Source organism: Heterocephalus glaber, unplaced genomic scaffold (genome assembly GCF_053883595.1).
Source record: "Heterocephalus glaber isolate CG9 unplaced genomic scaffold, H.glaber_assembly_v1.0 deba00001481, whole genome shotgun sequence".
Classification (NCBI taxonomy): Eukaryota; Metazoa; Chordata; class Mammalia; order Rodentia; family Bathyergidae; genus Heterocephalus; species Heterocephalus glaber.
This window is the reverse complement of record NW_028258317.1, coordinates 2,438,822-2,458,750: the sequence shown is the minus strand read 5'-3', so window position 1 is coordinate 2,458,750 and position 19,929 is coordinate 2,438,822. Positions and strand designations below refer to the sequence as shown.

Sequence of the window (19,929 nt, the reverse complement as noted above, 5' to 3'; positions counted from 1 at the left end):
TGCTGAAGCCTTACATCTCAAAACTCACTTAAAAATGGCTACCAGCCAGAACCGCTGTATAAAATGCCTTGCATACATAATGCCATTCAATTCTCTTAACAGCAACAACATAAACTCCCTTTGGGGATGAGGAAAATGAGGCAAACAGGAAAAATTGGCCAAAGGTCACATGGCTAGTAAATGGCAAAGCTGGGTCTCAAACCGTGTGAGATTCCAAAGCTTCTGTATTTTATCTAGTCAGAGTAAGATAGGGCTCTTGCCAATAAAACCAGTGTGCCACACTTTGGACTCTAGTTCCTCTGTCATGTGGCTTATAATGTCATCCATCTTGCTTCTGCAAACTTCCGTTTCTCTACCAGGGACTCTAATCTTGGGATAGGTCTTTTGGAGGTGTGTGCACAAGCCCCACCCTTGTCCAGAGGTTAGAATTCACTAGTGCCTTGCCCGTGCAGTGCGGACAGAACGATGACATGCGTGTGGTTTGATAGGGTGGGGAGGGAAGTGGGTGGTGAAATTAAAGTCATCAGAAGAAGCTACTAGAATCCTCACATTCTTCTCTACACACCATGGGCCTAAAGAAATCAAACCTATATGGAATGGACAGATTAGCTTATTAAGTATCTGCCCATTTACTTTTTAACATCATCCCTCTAAAAGAAGTTTGCCTCTGCTGAAAATTAAAACCGAGTAATTAAAACTAAACAGTCATAACAAGGTAAGAAGCTGAGCTTTTCCAAAGTGAAATTTTATCTCTGCCCATCTCAGGCTCCCTGAGGGGTAACTGGCAAAGCACAGGTTCCGAGGTCTCACCCTCAAACACTTAAATAGAGTCCAGCAATTGACATTTTAAATAAATTGTCCAAACCACTGTTTGCTTCTTCAATTTTGGGGAAAGTGGGCCTGTTTGCAGAATTATTGACTTTTTTTTTTTTTGCCCAGGCTCAGCTGAATGTCAGCTTCACTTTGTTTGCCTTTTAGGTCCCCGAGGGCTTCTTAGTGTGCCAGCTTTTCTGTGCACAGGGACATTAGCAGCAGTTCCATTTTTTCTTTTCTCTTTCTGTCCCCTCATGCCTTGCCTCTGCATCTGCCCATGGTCTCTTGTCTGAGATGGCAGAAAAAAAGCATCCTAAGCCAATTTAGGGTATTTATCTGAAACATCTGGAAGACTTGGTCAGTCAGGGAATTGACTTTGAGCTTAGTTTGAGAAATACTGATCCAAAGGGATCAATATGGCTGCCCAGGGAGTTCTTTGATGAGCTCCGATTTTAAAGGATTAGTTAAAAGCTGCAAAGTCAAGGGCAACAAAAAGGCTCTGTCATCAGTTGTGTTCAGAGCAGGACCCAAGAGGCTGCAGTCCCTGACCTGGAAGGGTGGTGGATGGTGCAATATTAACAGGCAAGAAAGACAAAAAGGAACTCTTGACTTCCTTTATTCTATCTTCGCTGTTAAGGGAAATGATTTTCAGTGGAAAGGGTAGAACCAGTAATGATACAGGCGAGGAGATTTTGAAGGGCATGCTAATTACCTGGCATGATCTCAAGACTTCTCACCCATGTGAATTACATCAATCCAACATCACCATCTCATAGATGTTCTGAGGGATCACAGAACATGAATGGATGACAGAAGTTAAGTACATGAGTCTCAAAAATGTAAAAAGTTGATCCCATTAGTTACTGAATAGTGAGCTTGGTTTTGCTGGCAGGTAATGCTCCAGGAGAAATTATTTTGTGAATTTTTGGAAGTGGATCTCAGCTAAGTAGTGATTTGCTAAGAGAAAATGACACCCAATCTCTGCTTTTTGAAAATGAGTATGTCATTGAATGAATGCTGTGTGGACAGATTATTAAGACTGGGGAGGGTGGTAAGGTTTGCAGACTGCTACTAGACCACTAGGAGGAGCTTAATGGGGGGCTAGACAGGGTAATTAGATCACTGATGTCGGGCAAGGCTGACAGCCACTGGTGTGTGCACAGGGGGATATGGATGGTTACCAGACCACTGCTGGTGATGGTGAGGGAGGTGGACAAGCATTACAGACTGCTGGTACAGAGGGCTGGTTCTCTAGTTACTAGGCTTGAATGTACTGAACTGCTCACTATGATAATCTTGCTGCGATGTGGATCAACAGGATCACAGTAGTGGAATGATGATTAGTGGTAAAGCACTAGAGTGTAGAGTTAACACAGACTTTGGAGCCAGAGTTCTGACTACTTACTGGCTGCATGACATGTACATACTGCTTGGCTAAACACTAAGTCTGAGCTTCCCCCCGAGGTGTAGCCCATGGCTAGTGAACCCCCCCCCCGCCCCGCTTCAGTCCTGTGGATCAATGTCAACCTAACAGTTTCCAATGTCAGGTGATCTGTCCCCTGCCCTGCTCAACATTACACCAATGTCTCAAAGAAGAATACAGCTGACACACTGATTAATATCCAGATGATTAAGCTTAATCTAGAAATAACATGGTGGTTCATGTCTTACTCAAAATGTGATGCTCAAGTTGTTCAGATACCTCCAGACCAGCCCAAGATGACACATCAATGCCTGCTCTGTGGTCAGACGCTTCGTTTAGAATGAATGTGAAATAATCTACTCAATGGGCATTCATTGAGCACCTGCTATCTGTGTGGCACTGGGAAACAAAGGTAAGTAAGTCACAAAGCTACTTAAGGAGTGTACAGGCTTCAGGATGTGAACAAGAGGCTGCGAGTACAATGTTGCTGTCTCTGGGGGTGGAAGGAGAGGTGGTAGTGAAACACGGCACACAGAAATTAACCCAACTTGAAGAGGTGGGTGCTGTCAAGAGAGTCCCTAGAGAAGATGATGTCTGAGCGGAGGCTTAACAGATGACAAGGAGCTGAGTGAAGGGATGGGAATGACAGAATTCTAGGGAGAAGTAATAGCAGGGTGTGGTGTGTGACAGGAACCAGAAGCAGTTTGGTATTGCAGGATTTTAAACAGGAAGGTGAGAAACAGGGAGAGGGGAACATGCGAGAGCAGTGATGGCAAACCTTTTAGAGACGAGTGCCTGAACTGCAACCTCAAACCCACTTATTTATCGCTAAGTGCCAACACTGCATTAAACCTGATGGGGTTTTAGTTTAGAAAAAATAACTCATACATTAATATCTCTTGTCTTAAAAAGAAAAACATGTGTGCCACAGGTCTGCCACCACCGTGCTACAGCAAATACGACAGATGCAAAGAGAGGGGATTCCAGAAAGAGGGGCCTGGATTTCGTCTTACGGCAGAAATCCAACATTGGAACGGCACAATCAGATGGTGTTTCAGAAAGATCACCCCAGTGACTGTGAGGAAAATGAGCCGGTCAGGAGTCAGGGAGATCAGCAAGGCAACCTCTCAGTAAGAGGAAAGATGCTTCTGCAAGATCAATGTTGGAAAGAAGACAAGGGAAGGGGTACATATGAGTACTAAGAATGCCAAGCTGAACAGTCCTGTGTATCGCCTGAGTATGGGTAGCAAAAGAGAAAAGCCCTGTGGATGATGTATAAATTCTTACTATCAGTAAAAGAAAGAACGCAGGTAGAGGAAAACTGGGTTTGGTGGGTGGTGGTAAAAGATGATTAAATTTGATTTTTACTGTGTGAAGTTTTGTGTACACAGGATGTCCAAGGCGAAATGTCAGTCTGAAAACTCTTATGAGTTAGAGATGAAGAGCTTCAGAGTCAACAGTACTATAATCATGACAGAATGAGAAGGCTCCAGTAGACCACGTTAAGTGAGAAAAGCAGTGGGGAGAGGCAAGACCCTTGGAAAATGTTTAACAATGTTTAACAGGATGGCAGAAGAGGAGGCTGTTAAGAATGAAGGTGTCAAATGTAGTAGACAGAGAAAGGTCTACCAAGGAATAAAAAGTGTACTTAACAATTAGAATGCCATAACTGTGCATACTGATTAGATGTCTTGGTTAATAGAAAGGTATTTATTAGAGGGTATTTGATAGTGTATACTAGTGATGGCAAACTTTTAGAGACCGAGTGCCCAAACTGCAACCCAAAATCCACTTTATTCCAAAGTGCCAACACTGCAATTAAACCTGAATAATAAGGTTTTAGTTTAGAAAAAAACACAACTCACACATTAACATCTTTTGTTTAAACAAAAAAAAATCAATAACATGCATGCCACAGGTTCGCCACCACTGGTATATACAATCTCCAGGAAGCCACAGACACAGGGTTGGATGTCTTCCATCCAGGAAGCGCAAAGCAGCCAAGACAAACACCTACCCTCACCACAGGAAGCCCCACTTCCATCACTTCATTCTGCCTAGCTCATGTGACCAGGCACTACAACTTTGTCAGGGTTGCCCCCAGTGAAGAAATGCCTCAGCCACTGTGCCTGTAAGATGAGCTACCCTTGCTCCATGCCACCTGATTGAATGCTCACCTTCAGACTTCTAAAAGCCAACTGTCCCATCACCAAGATCATCTGCAAATGAGACTTCTCTGCAGAAGCAAGAATCAATAAAATGGAGTCCAAAAAAAGCAAGAATAATCTTTATTCCTCAGAAACACACTTGTAAAAATGTTATCAGTAAGATGAAAAGATTTGGAACACAATTTATTTGGATGCAGCACATACACTGAGGATTAAAACATTGTCTAAAATGGAATACACCTGTAAACAAAGATCTCAAGGAATTTGTAGGTGCTCAATTCCACTGTGCAGGGATTGTCCTGATTCCCTCCAAAAAAGATTGATTTTAGCAATAAAATATCTCAAAGGATGCCAGTACATTTTTAAGGGCTTAAAATGAGCCGAATTACAATTATACACATAAAAGTGGCACAATAATGAACTGATATCATAAAAACACTAATAAAAAAGTATCTCAGGCTACTAAGAGGAAAAAACATCATGACTTAAAATGGGGGAAATAAATAATTTAGTACAAGTTTCACCCTAAAAGACAACACATTGTTTTCTGGTTCTACAAAAAGACTGGGGCCGTGCCCATTCTACCTGTGCTACAGAATGCTTTGGCACGACCTCCTTCAAAGCCTACAGGCTTTCACTCGAGCCCTAAGTGCATCAACTGCATGTTGCTCTCCAGTGGAGTGAGTCTAGAGTAAAATCCAACCCCCAATTCTGAGTGTGTGTTCACGACGATGTCTTCTGAAAGCACGAAAGTTAGCAGCACCAATCATTAAGACATTAAAAATTATACTTGAGCAGCAAATTCTATCAAAACGGATGCTCTGCGATTCATGATTAGTACTAAGGCTGAAATTCAAAGCTGCTAAACTGCTTTAAGATATGAAAGTCAAAGTCTTGTATTTATATAACCTCTAATAAGTTATATACTTTATTAAACTTCTGTCAAAGAAAGGGATGTTGCAGTTTTCCTTAATGAGTAGTTTAAATTTATGTCCTTAGCCTAAAAGAATTTAAATTTTAATAAATCACAGAGTTTTAGAGTCAGAAATGACTTGGTCCAATCCATTATTTTAAGGTGAAGAATATGAGGCCAACAAAGGGGGAAATGCATCCATGGTCACAGAGTGGCAGAGACTGGACTCTAATTTCAGTCTTTGCAATAGCACTGTTTACCCAGCTATCTTCCTAAGCCTTTTTGGTTTTATTTGCTCCCATTAATTAAATAACAAAGAATATCAGGTATGTACCAAGATGATAAACATAGACTTTTACTCCAATTTTAAAATCAGAATATCAAAATGATTCCTGAGCCTTTAACTACCTTCATTTCATTGAGAACGCAGTCAACAGTAAATTATGACTAGCTATTGCGGTTATCTTCAAATATTTACATGGACACTGAAAACACCTCTGAGAACTATTCCTTAAAGACTCTCATACACACACACGTCCATGTGATGCCAAGATGCTTCCCATGGAATGCAATGACACTACGGTGGTGACTGGAAGTCAGACGCTTTGGTCTCTCAAAGTGCAGTCATGAGTCTGTCCCGGTACGTCACACTGTGCACCCCTCCTAAGTTCTTCTGGTTCTGGTCGTGCACATAGTCAAAATGGCTGTCCTCTCCACTGGCCGGGGCTTTCCAGTGCGACTTGTCATCCTGAAAGGACGGCCTGTTTTGTTTGCAGAGTGAATGGTTAGTGGGAAAATGGAAGAACACTGAGAAGTGAGTGAAACAACACAAGTGCAAGGGAAATGGGCAGGGGAGACAGTGCATGGGGGTGGCTGACACATGGGAATGAATGGATTGGCTACTTTAGTATTTTTAAAACTCTGATACAGATCATCAGGTTCCCAGTCTAGAAAAGTTCTGTCTATGGCCCAGTTATCATTTCTCAAAGGGGTCTGGTGGTCAAGTCAGACTGGGGCAAGGCAAGGAAGGTGGAAAGTTTCCTTTATCATACTAATGTGCAAGGTGAACGCCTTGGGTAGCCTTTGCCAGAAGTGTCAAACCAGTGAACTCTCTTTTCATGGGGTATCTCTGTATCTCTGGGGAGCCTGAGAATACACAAAATGCTGGGTCCCATGCCAGAGATTCTGATGCAGGGCTGAGAACAGGCATTTCCAACAAGTTACCCGGGGAGGCTAAAGCTGCCATTCATCAGGGCCACCGGAGGAGAGGGGCTCTGTTGCATCCTTTGTGAAAGCTGGGGTAGAGCATGCCTCAAAATAAAACTGTGTAACAAAACAGACAATGCTGGATATAAAATCTTGCAAAAGCGGTGTTAATAAAATAAAATTCTGGCCAGGTGTGGTGGTGCATGGCTGTAATCCAGTTACTCGGGAGACCAAGGCAGGAGGATTCCCAGTTCAAGGCCAGCCTGGGTCACTTTGCAAGACCATCTCAAGACAAAATAAGAAACAGGGCTGGAGATGTAGCTCGGGGTAGAGTGCTTGACTAGCCTGTGTTAGGCCTTGGGTTTAATACCCAGTACTGAAAAACAAAAACAAAAATACCCCACCTTTCTGGAAAATCAATAATGAAAGATCTGAAATTGTCACTCCGCTAGTGTAACTTGATTTAAAGAGTTACATGAATATTATAATGTTTATACTAATAAAATTGTACTCCTATGATACAGGATCCCCACAAACTTTTACTGAACTTGCTCTTGGTGGATTTATTTCCATCACTCAGTTCTCCTAGTTTCTCAAGGAGCTCAGACCTCACCTTTATGCAAAGTGAATCCACCAACTATGTTTCTGAGATAACTTGACACATAGACACCAATTAAGACTGATCTAGGGCCGGGGATTTAGCTCAGTGGTTTCCACCGCCTGCGCAAGCACAAGGACCAGAGTTCAATCCCCGGTACCCAAAAAAAAAGACTGATCTAAAATGCAGACCTTAAAGGCAGATTTCCTTTCCTACAGGGCTAATTATAAACACAGCATACCAGATAACCAGTTCATTCAGCAAGGATCACGCAGGTTAAGGCAGGGGTTGTTAAATAACAATAGCCCTAGGGCCAAATCCCTCTGTTTTTCTAGATAAGCTTTTTTGGGACAGAGCCAAACCCTCTTATTTATGTATGTCTATCCTTGTTTTCAGACAACAAGGGCAATATGGAGTAGTTGTGACAGTGACCATAAAGTCAAAAATATTGACTAACTTTTCAGAAAAAGCTCACCTACCTCCAGGTTTAGGGGGAAAAAAATCCATTATTACCCAAACAAATGCTGCTCCCATCCTTGAAAAAAAGATCTTTAAAAAAAAATAAACAAAAAACAAACCCTCAACAATCACCACAAAGCTTTAATCACATTTTAAGTAAACAAATTTTCAGGACAGGAAAATGCTACTTAGAAATTTTAAGAAACATTTCTGATATAAAACCAAAAATATGTGAGGTCAGAATGATTTAAAGAATTCACTTTTACTTCACGAAGACTCATGGCTGGCTCCCTTCAGCATGAAAATGATTCAGCTCTGTCATGGCAGCACAAGCCTTCAGAGCTGTTTGTGCCACAGGTTTCCAATTCAGCACAGAGTGGGGACTTTTCCAGGGAAGGGAGAACTTCTCAAGGCCCAGTCTGTGGCCATGAGCACTTACCTGACATTTGGAGAGTGAGGGTGCCACCGAGGCTGGCTGGGGTGGACACTAGGATGGTACTGAGGCTGGAAAAAAACCACCAAACATGATTACTCCATGACCTTTGGGTTGCAATGGTCTTCATTCACTTTCTCTGTTAGTGGGACCACCTCAGGGCCAAGAGGGATGTGAATAGAGAGGCTGCAACCAAACCCAGGCTGAGGGGTGGACCTTTCCCAGGACGATCGCTTTCGCCACTGACAAAGCCAGGGGGTTGGGATGCTGCCCTGGAAGCAAGGTGTCAGCATCTGCCCAGAAGAGGGCGAGCCAGCATGTCCAGGATGGGCACTATTTCCTCTCCCAGGGAAACAGGAGCCAAGAGGCAGGGAGACGGAGAAAATCTCTCTCCTCAAAAACTGTTTTGTTGTTGCTAAAGATGATGACAACCATGCGTAATGGTTCTATCTGCATACACACCAGGAATGGATGGGGTGCTAAGGAAGGCAGCAGGACTGTGGGTGAATTTTTTTTCTTTCTCCCTGGTATAAACAATAAAAATAATTTTCTAAAATGAAATCTTCCAAAACAAAATGAAAAACCATTCAGAGCACTTATCCTTAAAAAAGCTGAAGGAGGTAAAGGGGAGGAGAAGGACAATGGGACGAAAGGAAGGAGGGTGCGTGGGAAGTTATCCACTGGTGAAGATGAGAAAATAGATGCAGAGCAGCAACCAAGGTGAAGCTCAGATGGGCCTGGATGGGGAGCAGGCTGCCTAACCACTTTTGGCCTGCAGAGGGCAGCAAGCCCAGACATTGCAAGAAGCCATGGGGTTTCTCAAAGCTAAACTTGCTATGGGGCAAATTAGGCCCTTCTGACATTAAAGTCATTACAATCTTGCCATCATTAATCTTTCAGTTATGTCCTCCTCTTCCTCCTTCCCCTGATGCTGTGGTTAATAAGCAGTAGCCTGCTCTCTGTTACAGAAAATTTTCTGTGATTCTGTTCATCCAATTTTCATAGATTTAAAATGCCTTCCCTGCCTATTCTGTATTCCTCCAGTAGTCTTTCTTTTCTCCTTCAAAGATGCCTGTCAGCAAGCTGTGCCTGCAGGGGAAAGGAATCTGGATAAAATATCTCCACTGCAGAATCTGAGAGCTGACCAGAGCTTCAGAATCACTCTGACACAATGTCTTTATATTTATCCCTTTTAGGGGATACAGAAATCTGCAGAGATTGGATGGTTTGCCCAAAGCCAAACTGTGCCAGGTGTCTAGGTCATCCAGAAGGACCCAAAATGAAGCTTCATGTATCAGACCTTCAAGAAAAGAAAATGACTAACCTACAGTAGGACTCTCTGGGCTTTTGTCTTTAAACACACTCAAATTAGATTCATCAACCTTATCCACAGACCTGGTAAAGAGATTCTAGAATCTTTCCCGTACTTCTCTGGTAATTTACTCACATTCTCAACTGTCAATTCTTTTATTGTTAACTGAGGTGGGTCTTTCAACTGGGGCAGTTATGTCCCTCTGGGGACAACTGGAAGCACACCTTAGGCATTTCTACTTGTCACTGTGACAGAGAAAAGGGAAGCTGAACATCCTGTAATTCTAGGGAGTCCCAAACAATGAAGAACTATCCCTCCTCAAATGCTAATGGTGTCCCTATTGAGAACACAGCCCCCTGTCCTCTACAGTTGGCTGACCTTGCTGTGCTGGGAATAAGATAAATGCTGCAACACCATCCTCCTGAAAGCCCTTCCTAGCATTCTGATACGATCAGGCCACTTCTTAGGTCTTTCTTTTCCAAGTGAATTCACTCCCACACCTTGATAGTCTGACACAAAACCTCTAAAAGTGGCCAAGTATAAAGGACCAGTGGTTGCAACAATGTGGAAGGCACAATGTCTGCAGATCTGATTTTAACAAACTACTGCCTCGATGTTCATTACAGGCAGAGAAGGTACAGGGAACACACACCTGCAGGGGAGAGGGAAGGGCAGGGACAGTGCTGAACAGAGCTGCTTTGCTTTATTTTTATTTTCCTCTCTTTTTCAAGTTCTGATCATTCCGTCAACAACCTCTCCTTTCCCATTCAACATTCCAGTTACACCCAAAGATATGTCAATAAAAAGTCTAAACAAGCAGATTCAATAATCCAAGGCAGACAAGGAGACAGGGAAACTGGACTTTTCTCCAACCACGTTCAAAGTGTTTCTACTTGTTGTTCCCTAAAATGTAGAAATCAATTCCAAATTCTGCACAATGAGGACATGGTTTCATGTAGGGAAGTCAATGATCACTAAATTCTTCAGAAACATAACTTGGAAACTTTGTAATGTACATTGGGATCTCACTCTCATCTAAGGAATTAGTATCTATAGCAATGTAAGATCAGGAGGGGATAATCAGAAAAAGACTCCAAAGTGAACTCATTAATGGAACAGCTTCCTTACTTGTGATGCACAACCGCTTGAGAACAGGGCACAGGAAGCTGGGAGAACAGTAGCTTGGACACTCACACCCACCCAGGAGGTGTCCTACTGTGGCTTGGATGTGGTTTGTCCCCCAGGAGTTCATGGATTGGCCCAGTATGGTGCTATATACCAGACGGGAGGAACCAGTGGGAGATCAGGTCTCTGGAGCACTGCCTTTAAAAGAAATGGAGGTAGTTCTTATGGAACGCTGGTGAGTCCCCATGAGAGTGAGTTATAAAAGAGCAAGCCCAGCCCTGCCTCTTGCCCTGGCTGCCTGTCTTGCCACATGATCCTGATCTCTCCTTCCATACTCACCCCGCCATTTAGTTACCATCCTCCAGGAGGCCCTCACCAGAGCTGAGTAGAGGCCAGCACCATGCTCTTGAACCTCCAATGCTGTGAGCTAAATGAACTGCTTTTTACCTTAATAAGGTGCCAAGCAGCAAGTATTTTGATATGGCAACAGACAAGATGACTAATACACGGGCCCAAGTTACAAGTCATTAGACACAGAAGCTGGCAGAAAGAACCACCTGGGAAACAAGGAGCATATCATCCGTCCAGGGTCCTCCACTTGGCTGCTCATGAGAACACCTTAGGAGCTCTGAAGCTTTAGTTTCTGTTCACTTTTCCGGGGTGAAGCCCAACATTAACTTTTTTTTTTTTTTGGTACTGGGGCTTGAACTCGGGACCTCGTACTTGGGAGGCAGGCGGTGACATCACTGAGCTAAATCCCCAGCCTATTTTTTTATACCTGGGTTAGATGGTTTTAACAGGGCAGAATTGAGAATTCCTGAGCTAGTGGCTTCCGATTATGAGGATCAGGAGGAGGGACGTTTTAGTGTACAGATGGGAGGCAAGGGTAGTAATCCAAACAGGTGGGCATGAGTAAGGAACCTTAGGAAGAAACTAGGGGAAAACACTTTTGCAATTCTTGGTGAGTTGAACATACAGTATACAATGAGGAGTGGTAAGAAATGGATGCAGATGAGTCAGAGCAGGGCACAGAAGGCTGTGAGTGCCCAGAGAGACAGCCAGTGACTTAGGAGGGGCTTGCTGGCCCAGGCTGGGGCTTTTGCGCTACCAAAGGCTTTGGCAGTGGGTGGGCAGGCAGGCAGCCAGCATGGTCCTACGAGGGGGAAGATGAGCTGCGGAAACCCACCCATGCTCCTTCTGCAGGTAATGGGTTTTATAAAGAGGGCTCTAGAAAGCACTGCCATACTGATTTCAATGGGTGTGGGGAGGCCGCAAGGCCAGTTTGTTATGGTAGAAGGGGTCAGTACACAAAGTACTCTGAGAAATGCTGGATTATGTCATTTTTACAGGATTTCTTAGTATCTTTACATCCCCATGGGCACTGTAAATCCAAGAGGGGAGTGAAGGATGCAATATTCCCAAACACTTGACCAAAACATCCTCTCCTGAAGGCATGTTTCCAGGGACTTGTGTTCGCTAGGCCGGGGACACACTTCACAAAAAAGCTGCCGCACTTGAATACCACTAAGAGATGTTTCACCACCTTGAAACTTAATGTATGTCCCTCATGCCTGCCAGTTGACAAGGTGAAGCAAAACATGCAGTTCAGATGACCAAGAGGAGCAGGGATCAGGAGGAAAGGAGTCTCTTCTTACTGTTTTCTAAAAAAACCATGTATTATTTCTTTAAAATCTGAAGACTTCATTGTGGAAAATTTAAAGCTTTAAGAAATCATTTAAAAGTAGGATCTCACCTGGTAATTATGGACTTCAGAGTTTGTTTTAGAGCTGAAAGAAAGAAATCGTAACTTTACAGAATGCCACACTGTGAATTTATTTCACAAACAGCAACTTTCATTCATCACTTTAAAGGTCACAAATACAAACACAGGGTAATATTTCAAAATGCAGCTGTGATGTCATATTTGAGTGGCAGAAAGGGGGTCCTTTCTGTTGTGCGAACCACGTCATTTCAGCTCCCACTGCAGGCCTGCCCTAGCAGTACGTGGCAGCCCCACAGCACTAGGAAGCTCGGTTGTGTGCAGAGCTTCTTCCAGCTGGAGAGATTTACTGACACTCTGGACATCTACCACCAGGCACTTGGGGGGAACCACATGTGGGTCCCTTGCTCTTAACAATGCCACTGATGACCTGAATACCACCATGGCATGTTCACACAAAGCTCTGTCTTGAGGACTTCACATCTACCACTATTTAATCCACACACACCACAAGGCTGTGAGGTCATCAATGTTTCCTAGCACCTCATTTTACAGATAAAGGAAGAGCTGCCCAACAGGGAATTAGGAAACCTACTCAGCGTCACCCGGCTAGTCAATGGCAGAGCTGGGGCTGGATTCAACATCTGCTCACCCCCAAAGCCTATCTTCCTTCACCAAACCAAGCTAGCTCCTGAAGGTTTTATGAAAAGGTTCAGACAGAGCTTCTTGTGGATGGTCCTATTCTGATAGAACTACTCTCTCAAAGAGGGAGAGAGCAGGTTGGTATAAATTAAACCCACAGACATGGCACAACCATTGGGCAATCACTCTTGCTAGAGTGGTGTGCTTGAAATCAAGGCTTACTGCTTTTGCAACAATGAGAGGGAACTGTTACTGTTATAGGAGTCTTGCCTGGGGTTTTAAATGGCTCTGTGTTCCAGTTGTTGGATAGAGCCAGTACTTGCCGAACTAGGCTCTGGGCCAGCACCTAGGGCTGGATTTCATCAGGTAGCTTAAGTGTTTCTGTGAGGTGCTATTTTTCTGGTAGCACCTCTGCAGCCCAGAGCACAATTTCATCCATGGCTCCCACAGCAATCCTTCTCACCCCAGGACCCCACAGGCTGTGAAGAGCAATTGAACAGCTGCGAAAGGCAGTTATTAGCTCATTTGTCCCTAAAGGGTATACTGGGGCTTTTTTTTTTTTAAGTTTGTTTTCATTCCCAACCACTAGATGCTAAGAGGAAAAATGTCATTTTATTAGGGAAATACAAACAAACAAAACAATCACCTCCTGAAAGAGCAAACAAGAGAAACTATAGCTTGCAAACCCCTAAGAATTAAGAGCAAGACACCTGACCGGCTAAGAAAGGTGCAAATACTACAGATCCTTGACACAGGGCACAGCTGCAGACCTCCAACTAACCCACATGACACATTACAACTTCCTCCCACTGCAGGGGGCAAGGACAGCAATTCATCAGGACCCCGGAGTTACTTCTTTAGGTGTCCAGAATCAACAAAACTCAGAACCAAGAGGCAGAATGGCACTGCCAACTTAGCTTGGCACCAGAGAGGCGAGGCTGAGACATAAGAAGCTAGTTCTGTTCTCCAGAAGCTGATGTTCCTTGAAGGTGCCTTAGAGCTGCTGGGGAGGGGGGGGGGGGGCTGGGGGTGGCACTGGCCAAAGGGCCGGATCTTTCCTTTTCCACTCAACTTCCTCTAAGTAGCTCTACTTTTGTTGCTCTGGCCTCTACAGTATGGCAAGCTTCTTCTGGGGTATGAAAATTAGAGACTAAAAATGTTGGTGAAACAATGATCTTGCCCAACCTCCTTGCTTGGAAATGAGAAAAGGGGGGCCCCCAAAGAAGGCTGAAGGCCCTACAGCTGGGTCAGTGCAAAGGCGGTGCCAGAAGAGAAGATTCCTATGATATCCTGCACCATCACATGTCATGTCTGCCAACTGTCCTAGCGAGAGTGCCCAGCTCAAATCCACCCTCCCCAGCAGCCTTGAGACCCCTGCCTGGGATGACTGGATAAAGGGGCCAATGACTCAAGTCTGTGGTTTTCTCACAGAACAGCTGTCCACCCAACAAGTCCAAACTCACACCGGAAAAAGCAGCAATTTCACAGACAGACAGAGGTATATGCCAGGAAGGATGGCAGACCTCACCTGGGCTGTGCAACAGATTCACTTGGGGAGCTTTGAAAAACAGAAGTCTGGGTTCCACACCTGTGCACAACTGATTTGCCTGGCCCAGGATGTGGGCTGCTGAGGGGGACATTTCAGAGCTCACCAGGTGACTTCAAAGCACCGGGAAGATCAAGAACATCTGTGCAATAAGCTGCATTTTCCCCCTCAATGGGCCAAATCTGGCCTGTTGGTATTTGTGAATAAAATTTTATTAGAATGCAACTATGTTCATTCATCTTCTTATTGTCCACGGCGGCTTTAGAGCTACCCCAGCAGAGCTGAACAGCTGTAGAGGTGACAGCACAGCCTACAGAGTCAGAAGCATTTCCCTGACCCTTTCCAGAAAGTTTGCTGACTCCTGTGCTGGAGATTTTCAGTCTTGTGACAACTTCTTCCTCTGGCAGGAATCTCAGTGAAGATATTTCATGTCTTCCACATGGAAGAATGTGACACCTGTGTGACAGGGAGCAAACCCAGCACCTACTCTCCCCTCCAGTTTGTCCCTCCAGCCTTCCTTCCCCATCCCCACCTGACACGCCATTAGCACTGTGCACCACACACACACCCTTATCACCTGTCACCCTTATCATCCACTGCCACACTACATAAAGCACAACATTACTCAAATAGAGCAGCTGTGTTTTCCAGAAAAACAGCCTGGGAACATTCTGTTATGTATTTAAGAAAGCCTGGAGGACAGTATAGGCAGGGAGCAGAAAAAGGAAAAAAGAAAAAAATCAGGTGACTCATTCTGATTTAATTGTTTTAAGGAAAAAAAATCAACACAGCAAATAAACATGATAATTAGAAGAGTTGTAGTCCAGAGTCTGGGGCACTTACCAGAGCTGAGCTGCTATCACTGGGTTGCTTGCTGTAAAGGAAAAAGAGAAAGTTATGACATCTTTGGGAGCTTTAAAACTTTCACCACATAATGACATGAAAAGAGACTTCTCTGGCTTCTTGGATCACAGAACAATCCCCACCCCACTCTAGGCAGACCTGCACTGGCTACTTCTCTGTGCAGGTGTGGACTGTCCCTTCCCCCGATTCCCTGGGCATTCCTTCCGCAAGCAGGTTCCCAGGGCCAGGACACTGGGATGCGGACACTAGAGAGATGGACCTTGCTGTCTAGAAGCGCATGGTTCTGAGTCACAGGCAAGAAGCACTGGGAAGATAAGGTGGAGTTTATTCATCTATGCTCTGTTTTCACCTCACCATTTTGTTTTTTAAAAGGATATGGCAGGGAAAAAATCATTAAAAGACTTATAAAGAAGATGCTAGGACTCTGGCTAGAAAACATCAGTGAAATAAAGGAGAAAAAAAGGAGTTAAAGACCAGGAAGGAGAGTGGAAGGGAATCACAGACCCAGGAGTCTGCAACAGCTCCACGCCATCTGGTGGGGTCAAATCATGGCTCCCTGCTCCCTCTGAGACAGCCATGTGGGGCTTGTTCCCTTTGTGCCTACATATACCTGCAGGGGCTGGGAGCCCACCACTGTCTCCAAATAGGGCTTTTATCTTTGGAAAATACTTCCTTCCCTGGGCTGTTTTTGGACAACTGTGACACAAGGGACAACACACTCATGCATGATCCTGCTCAAGGAGGCAAGAGCCTGGGGACAGGGAGAGTTCACACCCCCACTGGGGCTACACTCACTCCTCAGTTAGCTGCAGCCACCCTTCAACAACTTATTGCCCCTCTCCAGCTGTTCTCAAAGATGAGGCCATATTTTTTTCTGGGCTCTGAGCATTTATTTTTTCTTCCACTAAAGCAGATGAAAAGGACTAAAACTTCCTGGCTGCCATGCTACCGTGCTGCTGGTTAATAAAGGTCAGAAACAAGGGGAGCAAAGGTTAAATATTCTAAAAGGGGTAAGCAGAGGAGCAGGGTTCCATGGAGCCCCATTATGTCCTGAGCTGTGCAAGAAAAACTATGTGGGACGGTCACAAGTAAATGACAGGAAGAGTGAGAGGAGCTGAGTTCAGAGGCCCTGCCATAGAAGAACGATTTAGTGCTAACCTGGGTGTCCTGAACGGAGAAGCAATCCATAGGGAAAGAAGAGATAGGACACAGGCTTTGAAGGCTGGGTCTGAACAGGTATGAGCTGGACTTGGTCATTCACTGACCAAGGGTGTGCTGCTTCTGGCCCCCACACAGGTGTAAGCCATAGCAGTGACACAGAGAGAAGACTCAGGCAATTCTGGGGAGGGGGAGCAACAAGATCTGAAGGATAGGGGCTGTCAGGACTAACTGTGGGGACCTGAGCCAAGTCTCTACAAGTTCTGCACCTGCTCTTACGTGGTTAGAATTCTGGTAGGCATGAGCCTGAGGTCCCCACTAGAAATGGCAGGGTGTTGGAGAGAAGGGACAGAGCACCTTCTCTAGGCAAGAAAGGTGTTCACCTATGATAATGCTGAGGTCCCAGGGCGTGGCAAAGAGACACATGGTGAAAATGATGGATGAGGGGAGAAGCACACGAGCAAATGCAATGGGAAAGACTAAAGAAGGGAGGACGGCAGAAGAGGACTGAGTCCCACCAAGAGAACAGCCCTGGGCTTCCCCTAAGCTTTAGAAGAAGGAGCAGAACTACCGCAAGTTCTTTCACAAAGTGCTTGATCCAGCTCCTTGGGCCTTAACCCACTAGGCTGTACTGTGAAAGGCCGAGGCAGATGAAAATCACATAACCTTTGAACGTGGAATGTCTCCGGGATGGGTAACGTTTACTGGGCTTCCTCTCAAAGGTGCTGGTTCTTCGTAACCTAGCGCCATGTGTAGCTTGATATTCTGTCCGCCCACTGTGAAGCAAATATTTGATTTCGTGTTACCAATATCAGAATCTCAGCAAGTCACACCTACTTGGAAGTGAATATTTATTTTTAAGAGTTCCCATGTACACTTTGCCCTAGCTTGAACTCACCTAGTGAAGAGACACACTAAATTTAAGCCCTCTATTTGGAAATCAATCTCCTTTGCCAAAGCAGGATGTCTTAAAGAGGCAGGTATTTCCACCAAAGGATCAACCTACAACTTAAGGACCAGCCACTTGGCCGCACAAACCAAGCACGTCTGAGTACTTGGAATATTTGACTAAGAGAACACTGATTAGTGCACAAAATATCCTTTCACAGAACACACTTGAGTAGATATTTAACTCATCTCTTCAGAGGCTGTTACCAATGGCCCCTTAAGTAAACCTTGGCTTTCCTTGCTACACCAAGGGAAATATTACTTATTTCAGAAGGCTTCCCAGCATTCAAACACTGACACTCAGCTGCAGCTTCCAGGAGGGACTCTGGTCTTTGCTATCTACCTCTCTTTGCCATTCTAGATGATCTTGGTTAATGACTTACCAGATGCTACCTACTCTGAGTGCCGCCAAGGGGCAGGCTCATCTCCAATCTCCCTTCCTTCTAACGCTTCTCCTTGAAGAGCAGAGGACACCAGGTCTGGGCCGAATCTCAGGAGAGTTCCTCCCAGAAGGGAGACGGCTGCCTCGGCAACCACCCTGCCCATCCTCCCCTCTCCCTCTCCACATGGCTATCAGCAGACTGTGGAGCAGCTCCTGGAACCTCTGCAGCTCTGACGTTTCCATCCTCTGGGAGACCTGTGATTCCATTCTTTTTCAAAAAGGACTTGGTCTCCCCCATCCCTCGGAGCATTTAAAAATACATTTAAAAAAAATGCTTCTTTAAACAGAAGTGCACAGCCTTTCCCTTGCACTGAAGATATATTTGAAATGAGCAAATCTTTTGGCATTTTAAACAGAGTTCAGGGACAATGCCATGTGTGGGCAGAGGTTACGAAACCATGGGAAGTTTTATCTGTTGTAACCAAGATTCTCAGACCTGTATATGTGCCTCAAAAATCAACTCTTGGGAGTGGGCTTAAAATGCACATTTCCAGGCCTCAGACACACTCACAGACTCTGATTACCAAGGCCTCAGTTAAGGCCATACAGGCTCATTTTTATCAAACACCCAGAAGATTTTCAACATGGTCATAAAATGGTAAGCAAAAACATCTGAATAAGCTCTCTACTTTTTCAGATTCAAATACCGTATACTGGGCCGGGGATTTAGCTCAGTGGTTCCGTCGCCTGCCTCGCAAGCACAAGGACCCAAGTTCGATCCCCAGTACCAAAAAACAAACAAACAAACAAACAAATACAGTATACTGAGACTTCCCTGGGACATAAACAATTACACACACACACACACACACACACACACACACACACACACACACGCTGTTATCTGCTCATTCTAAAGTGCTACCAAATTTCTTGACACTGGCATGGAAAAATATAGTAGTAGTTAGAAATATAAGAGCCAGACTCTTAGGCTGAATCTCTATCTCTGCACTACCACTTACTGGTTGTGCATAAGCTTGAGCTTTAGTTTCTGAGTCTGTAAAATGGGGCTAATCAATCTAGTTTATTAAGACTGCTTCAGGAATTAAGAGTAGGTACATGGTAGAGTTCTAGGGCAGTGCTGTACAACAGAACTTTCCACAATGATGCTATGTACTGTCAGCCCTGCCCAACAGGTAGGCACTAGCCTCATGAGACCAAGGAACTGCATTTTAAAATTATTAAATATTCATTAATTTAGATTATAGCTACATGTAGCTAGTGGCTACTGTACTGCGTAGCATAGCTCTAGCTTCAGGTCAGCCATAAATAATGTTGTTATTATAGGGTGACCATCCCTAATCCAAAAAACTCAAAGTCCAATAATGTTCCCAGATCCAAACTGTTTGGGACCCAACACTCAAATATCTGCAGTATCAAATATCACCTCTGCAAGTATTCCAAAACCTGAAAAACTCCAAAATCTGCAACACTTCTGGTCCCAAGTATTTTGGATTGGGATCCTCGTTCTGTATTAGTTCCTTTTTATCAATAAGGATGTGGAGGTCAAAAGAGCTCAAGCGGTTGCCTGAAGGTCAGACCTTAAGAAAGAAGTGGGGATGGGACACACTACCCAAACCTCTAGACTCAAATCCACTGTTCCATCTCTCCCCACTCCAAAAAAAAAAAAAAAAAAAGCAGCTCTTTGTCTTGGAAACTCGGCCGCCCACCTGAACCTGAAGCGGGAGCCCAGGCGGATGAAGTCAGATCTGTTGGCCTTCCCATTGCCTGGTGTGCGCAGGCGGAAGAAGGCGTGGTGCTCCACTGCACATTTCCACAGGTGCTTGCAGGTGCGGGCACTGTCCAGCCGAAACACGAAGGTGTGCTCCTGCTCACGTCCCTGAGAGAGAAAGCAAAGGTCCTTGTGGGGGCGTCTGTCACTTTGATGCAGGGTTATTCATAGCAAGAAGGGCAAATGGAAACAAGGCCTACCTGGTCATCATCCTCCACCACCACAAGGGTCAGTTTGCTCTTTTTAAAATCCATTTTGGTAATTTTAGGCCTGGTTAGAAAGAAAGTGTTTTAAAAAGTAGAGTCTGCAGTAAAAGAATCCACACATCAAACAGCAGTTTCCTTTCTACTTTTAAAGTTTAGATTGGCTAAGAAAAAAATCATTCATTCATTTAAATGTGATTATTCAGAAGTTTCAGTGTAACTGC

The 19,929-nt window shown here is 44.6% G+C and overlaps 1 protein-coding gene across 5 annotated transcripts in view; it reads right to left on the bottom strand.

Annotated features, from left to right (window-relative positions):
- Epb41l4b (erythrocyte membrane protein band 4.1 like 4B) overlaps positions 1–19,929 on the bottom strand; it is a 139,823-nt gene that overhangs the window by 53,772 nt on the left and 66,122 nt on the right. For 4 of the 5 annotated variants that reach the window (XM_013073431.3, XM_013073432.3, XM_004848147.3 and 1 more), the window contains exons 10-15: positions 19,703–19,772; positions 19,441–19,610; positions 17,047–17,156; positions 15,202–15,232; positions 12,204–12,237; positions 8,020–8,084 (exon numbers count right to left, since the gene is read on the bottom strand). In XM_013073431.3, the coding sequence (XP_012928885.1) occupies positions 8,020–8,084; positions 12,204–12,237; positions 15,202–15,232; positions 17,047–17,156; positions 19,441–19,610; positions 19,703–19,772 (480 nt within the window). Of the gene's footprint in view, positions 1–4,507; positions 6,079–8,019; positions 8,085–12,203; positions 12,238–15,201; positions 15,233–17,046; positions 17,157–19,440; positions 19,611–19,702; positions 19,773–19,929 lie in introns of those variants that run through there. The other variant, XM_004848149.3, reaches the window with a different exon arrangement.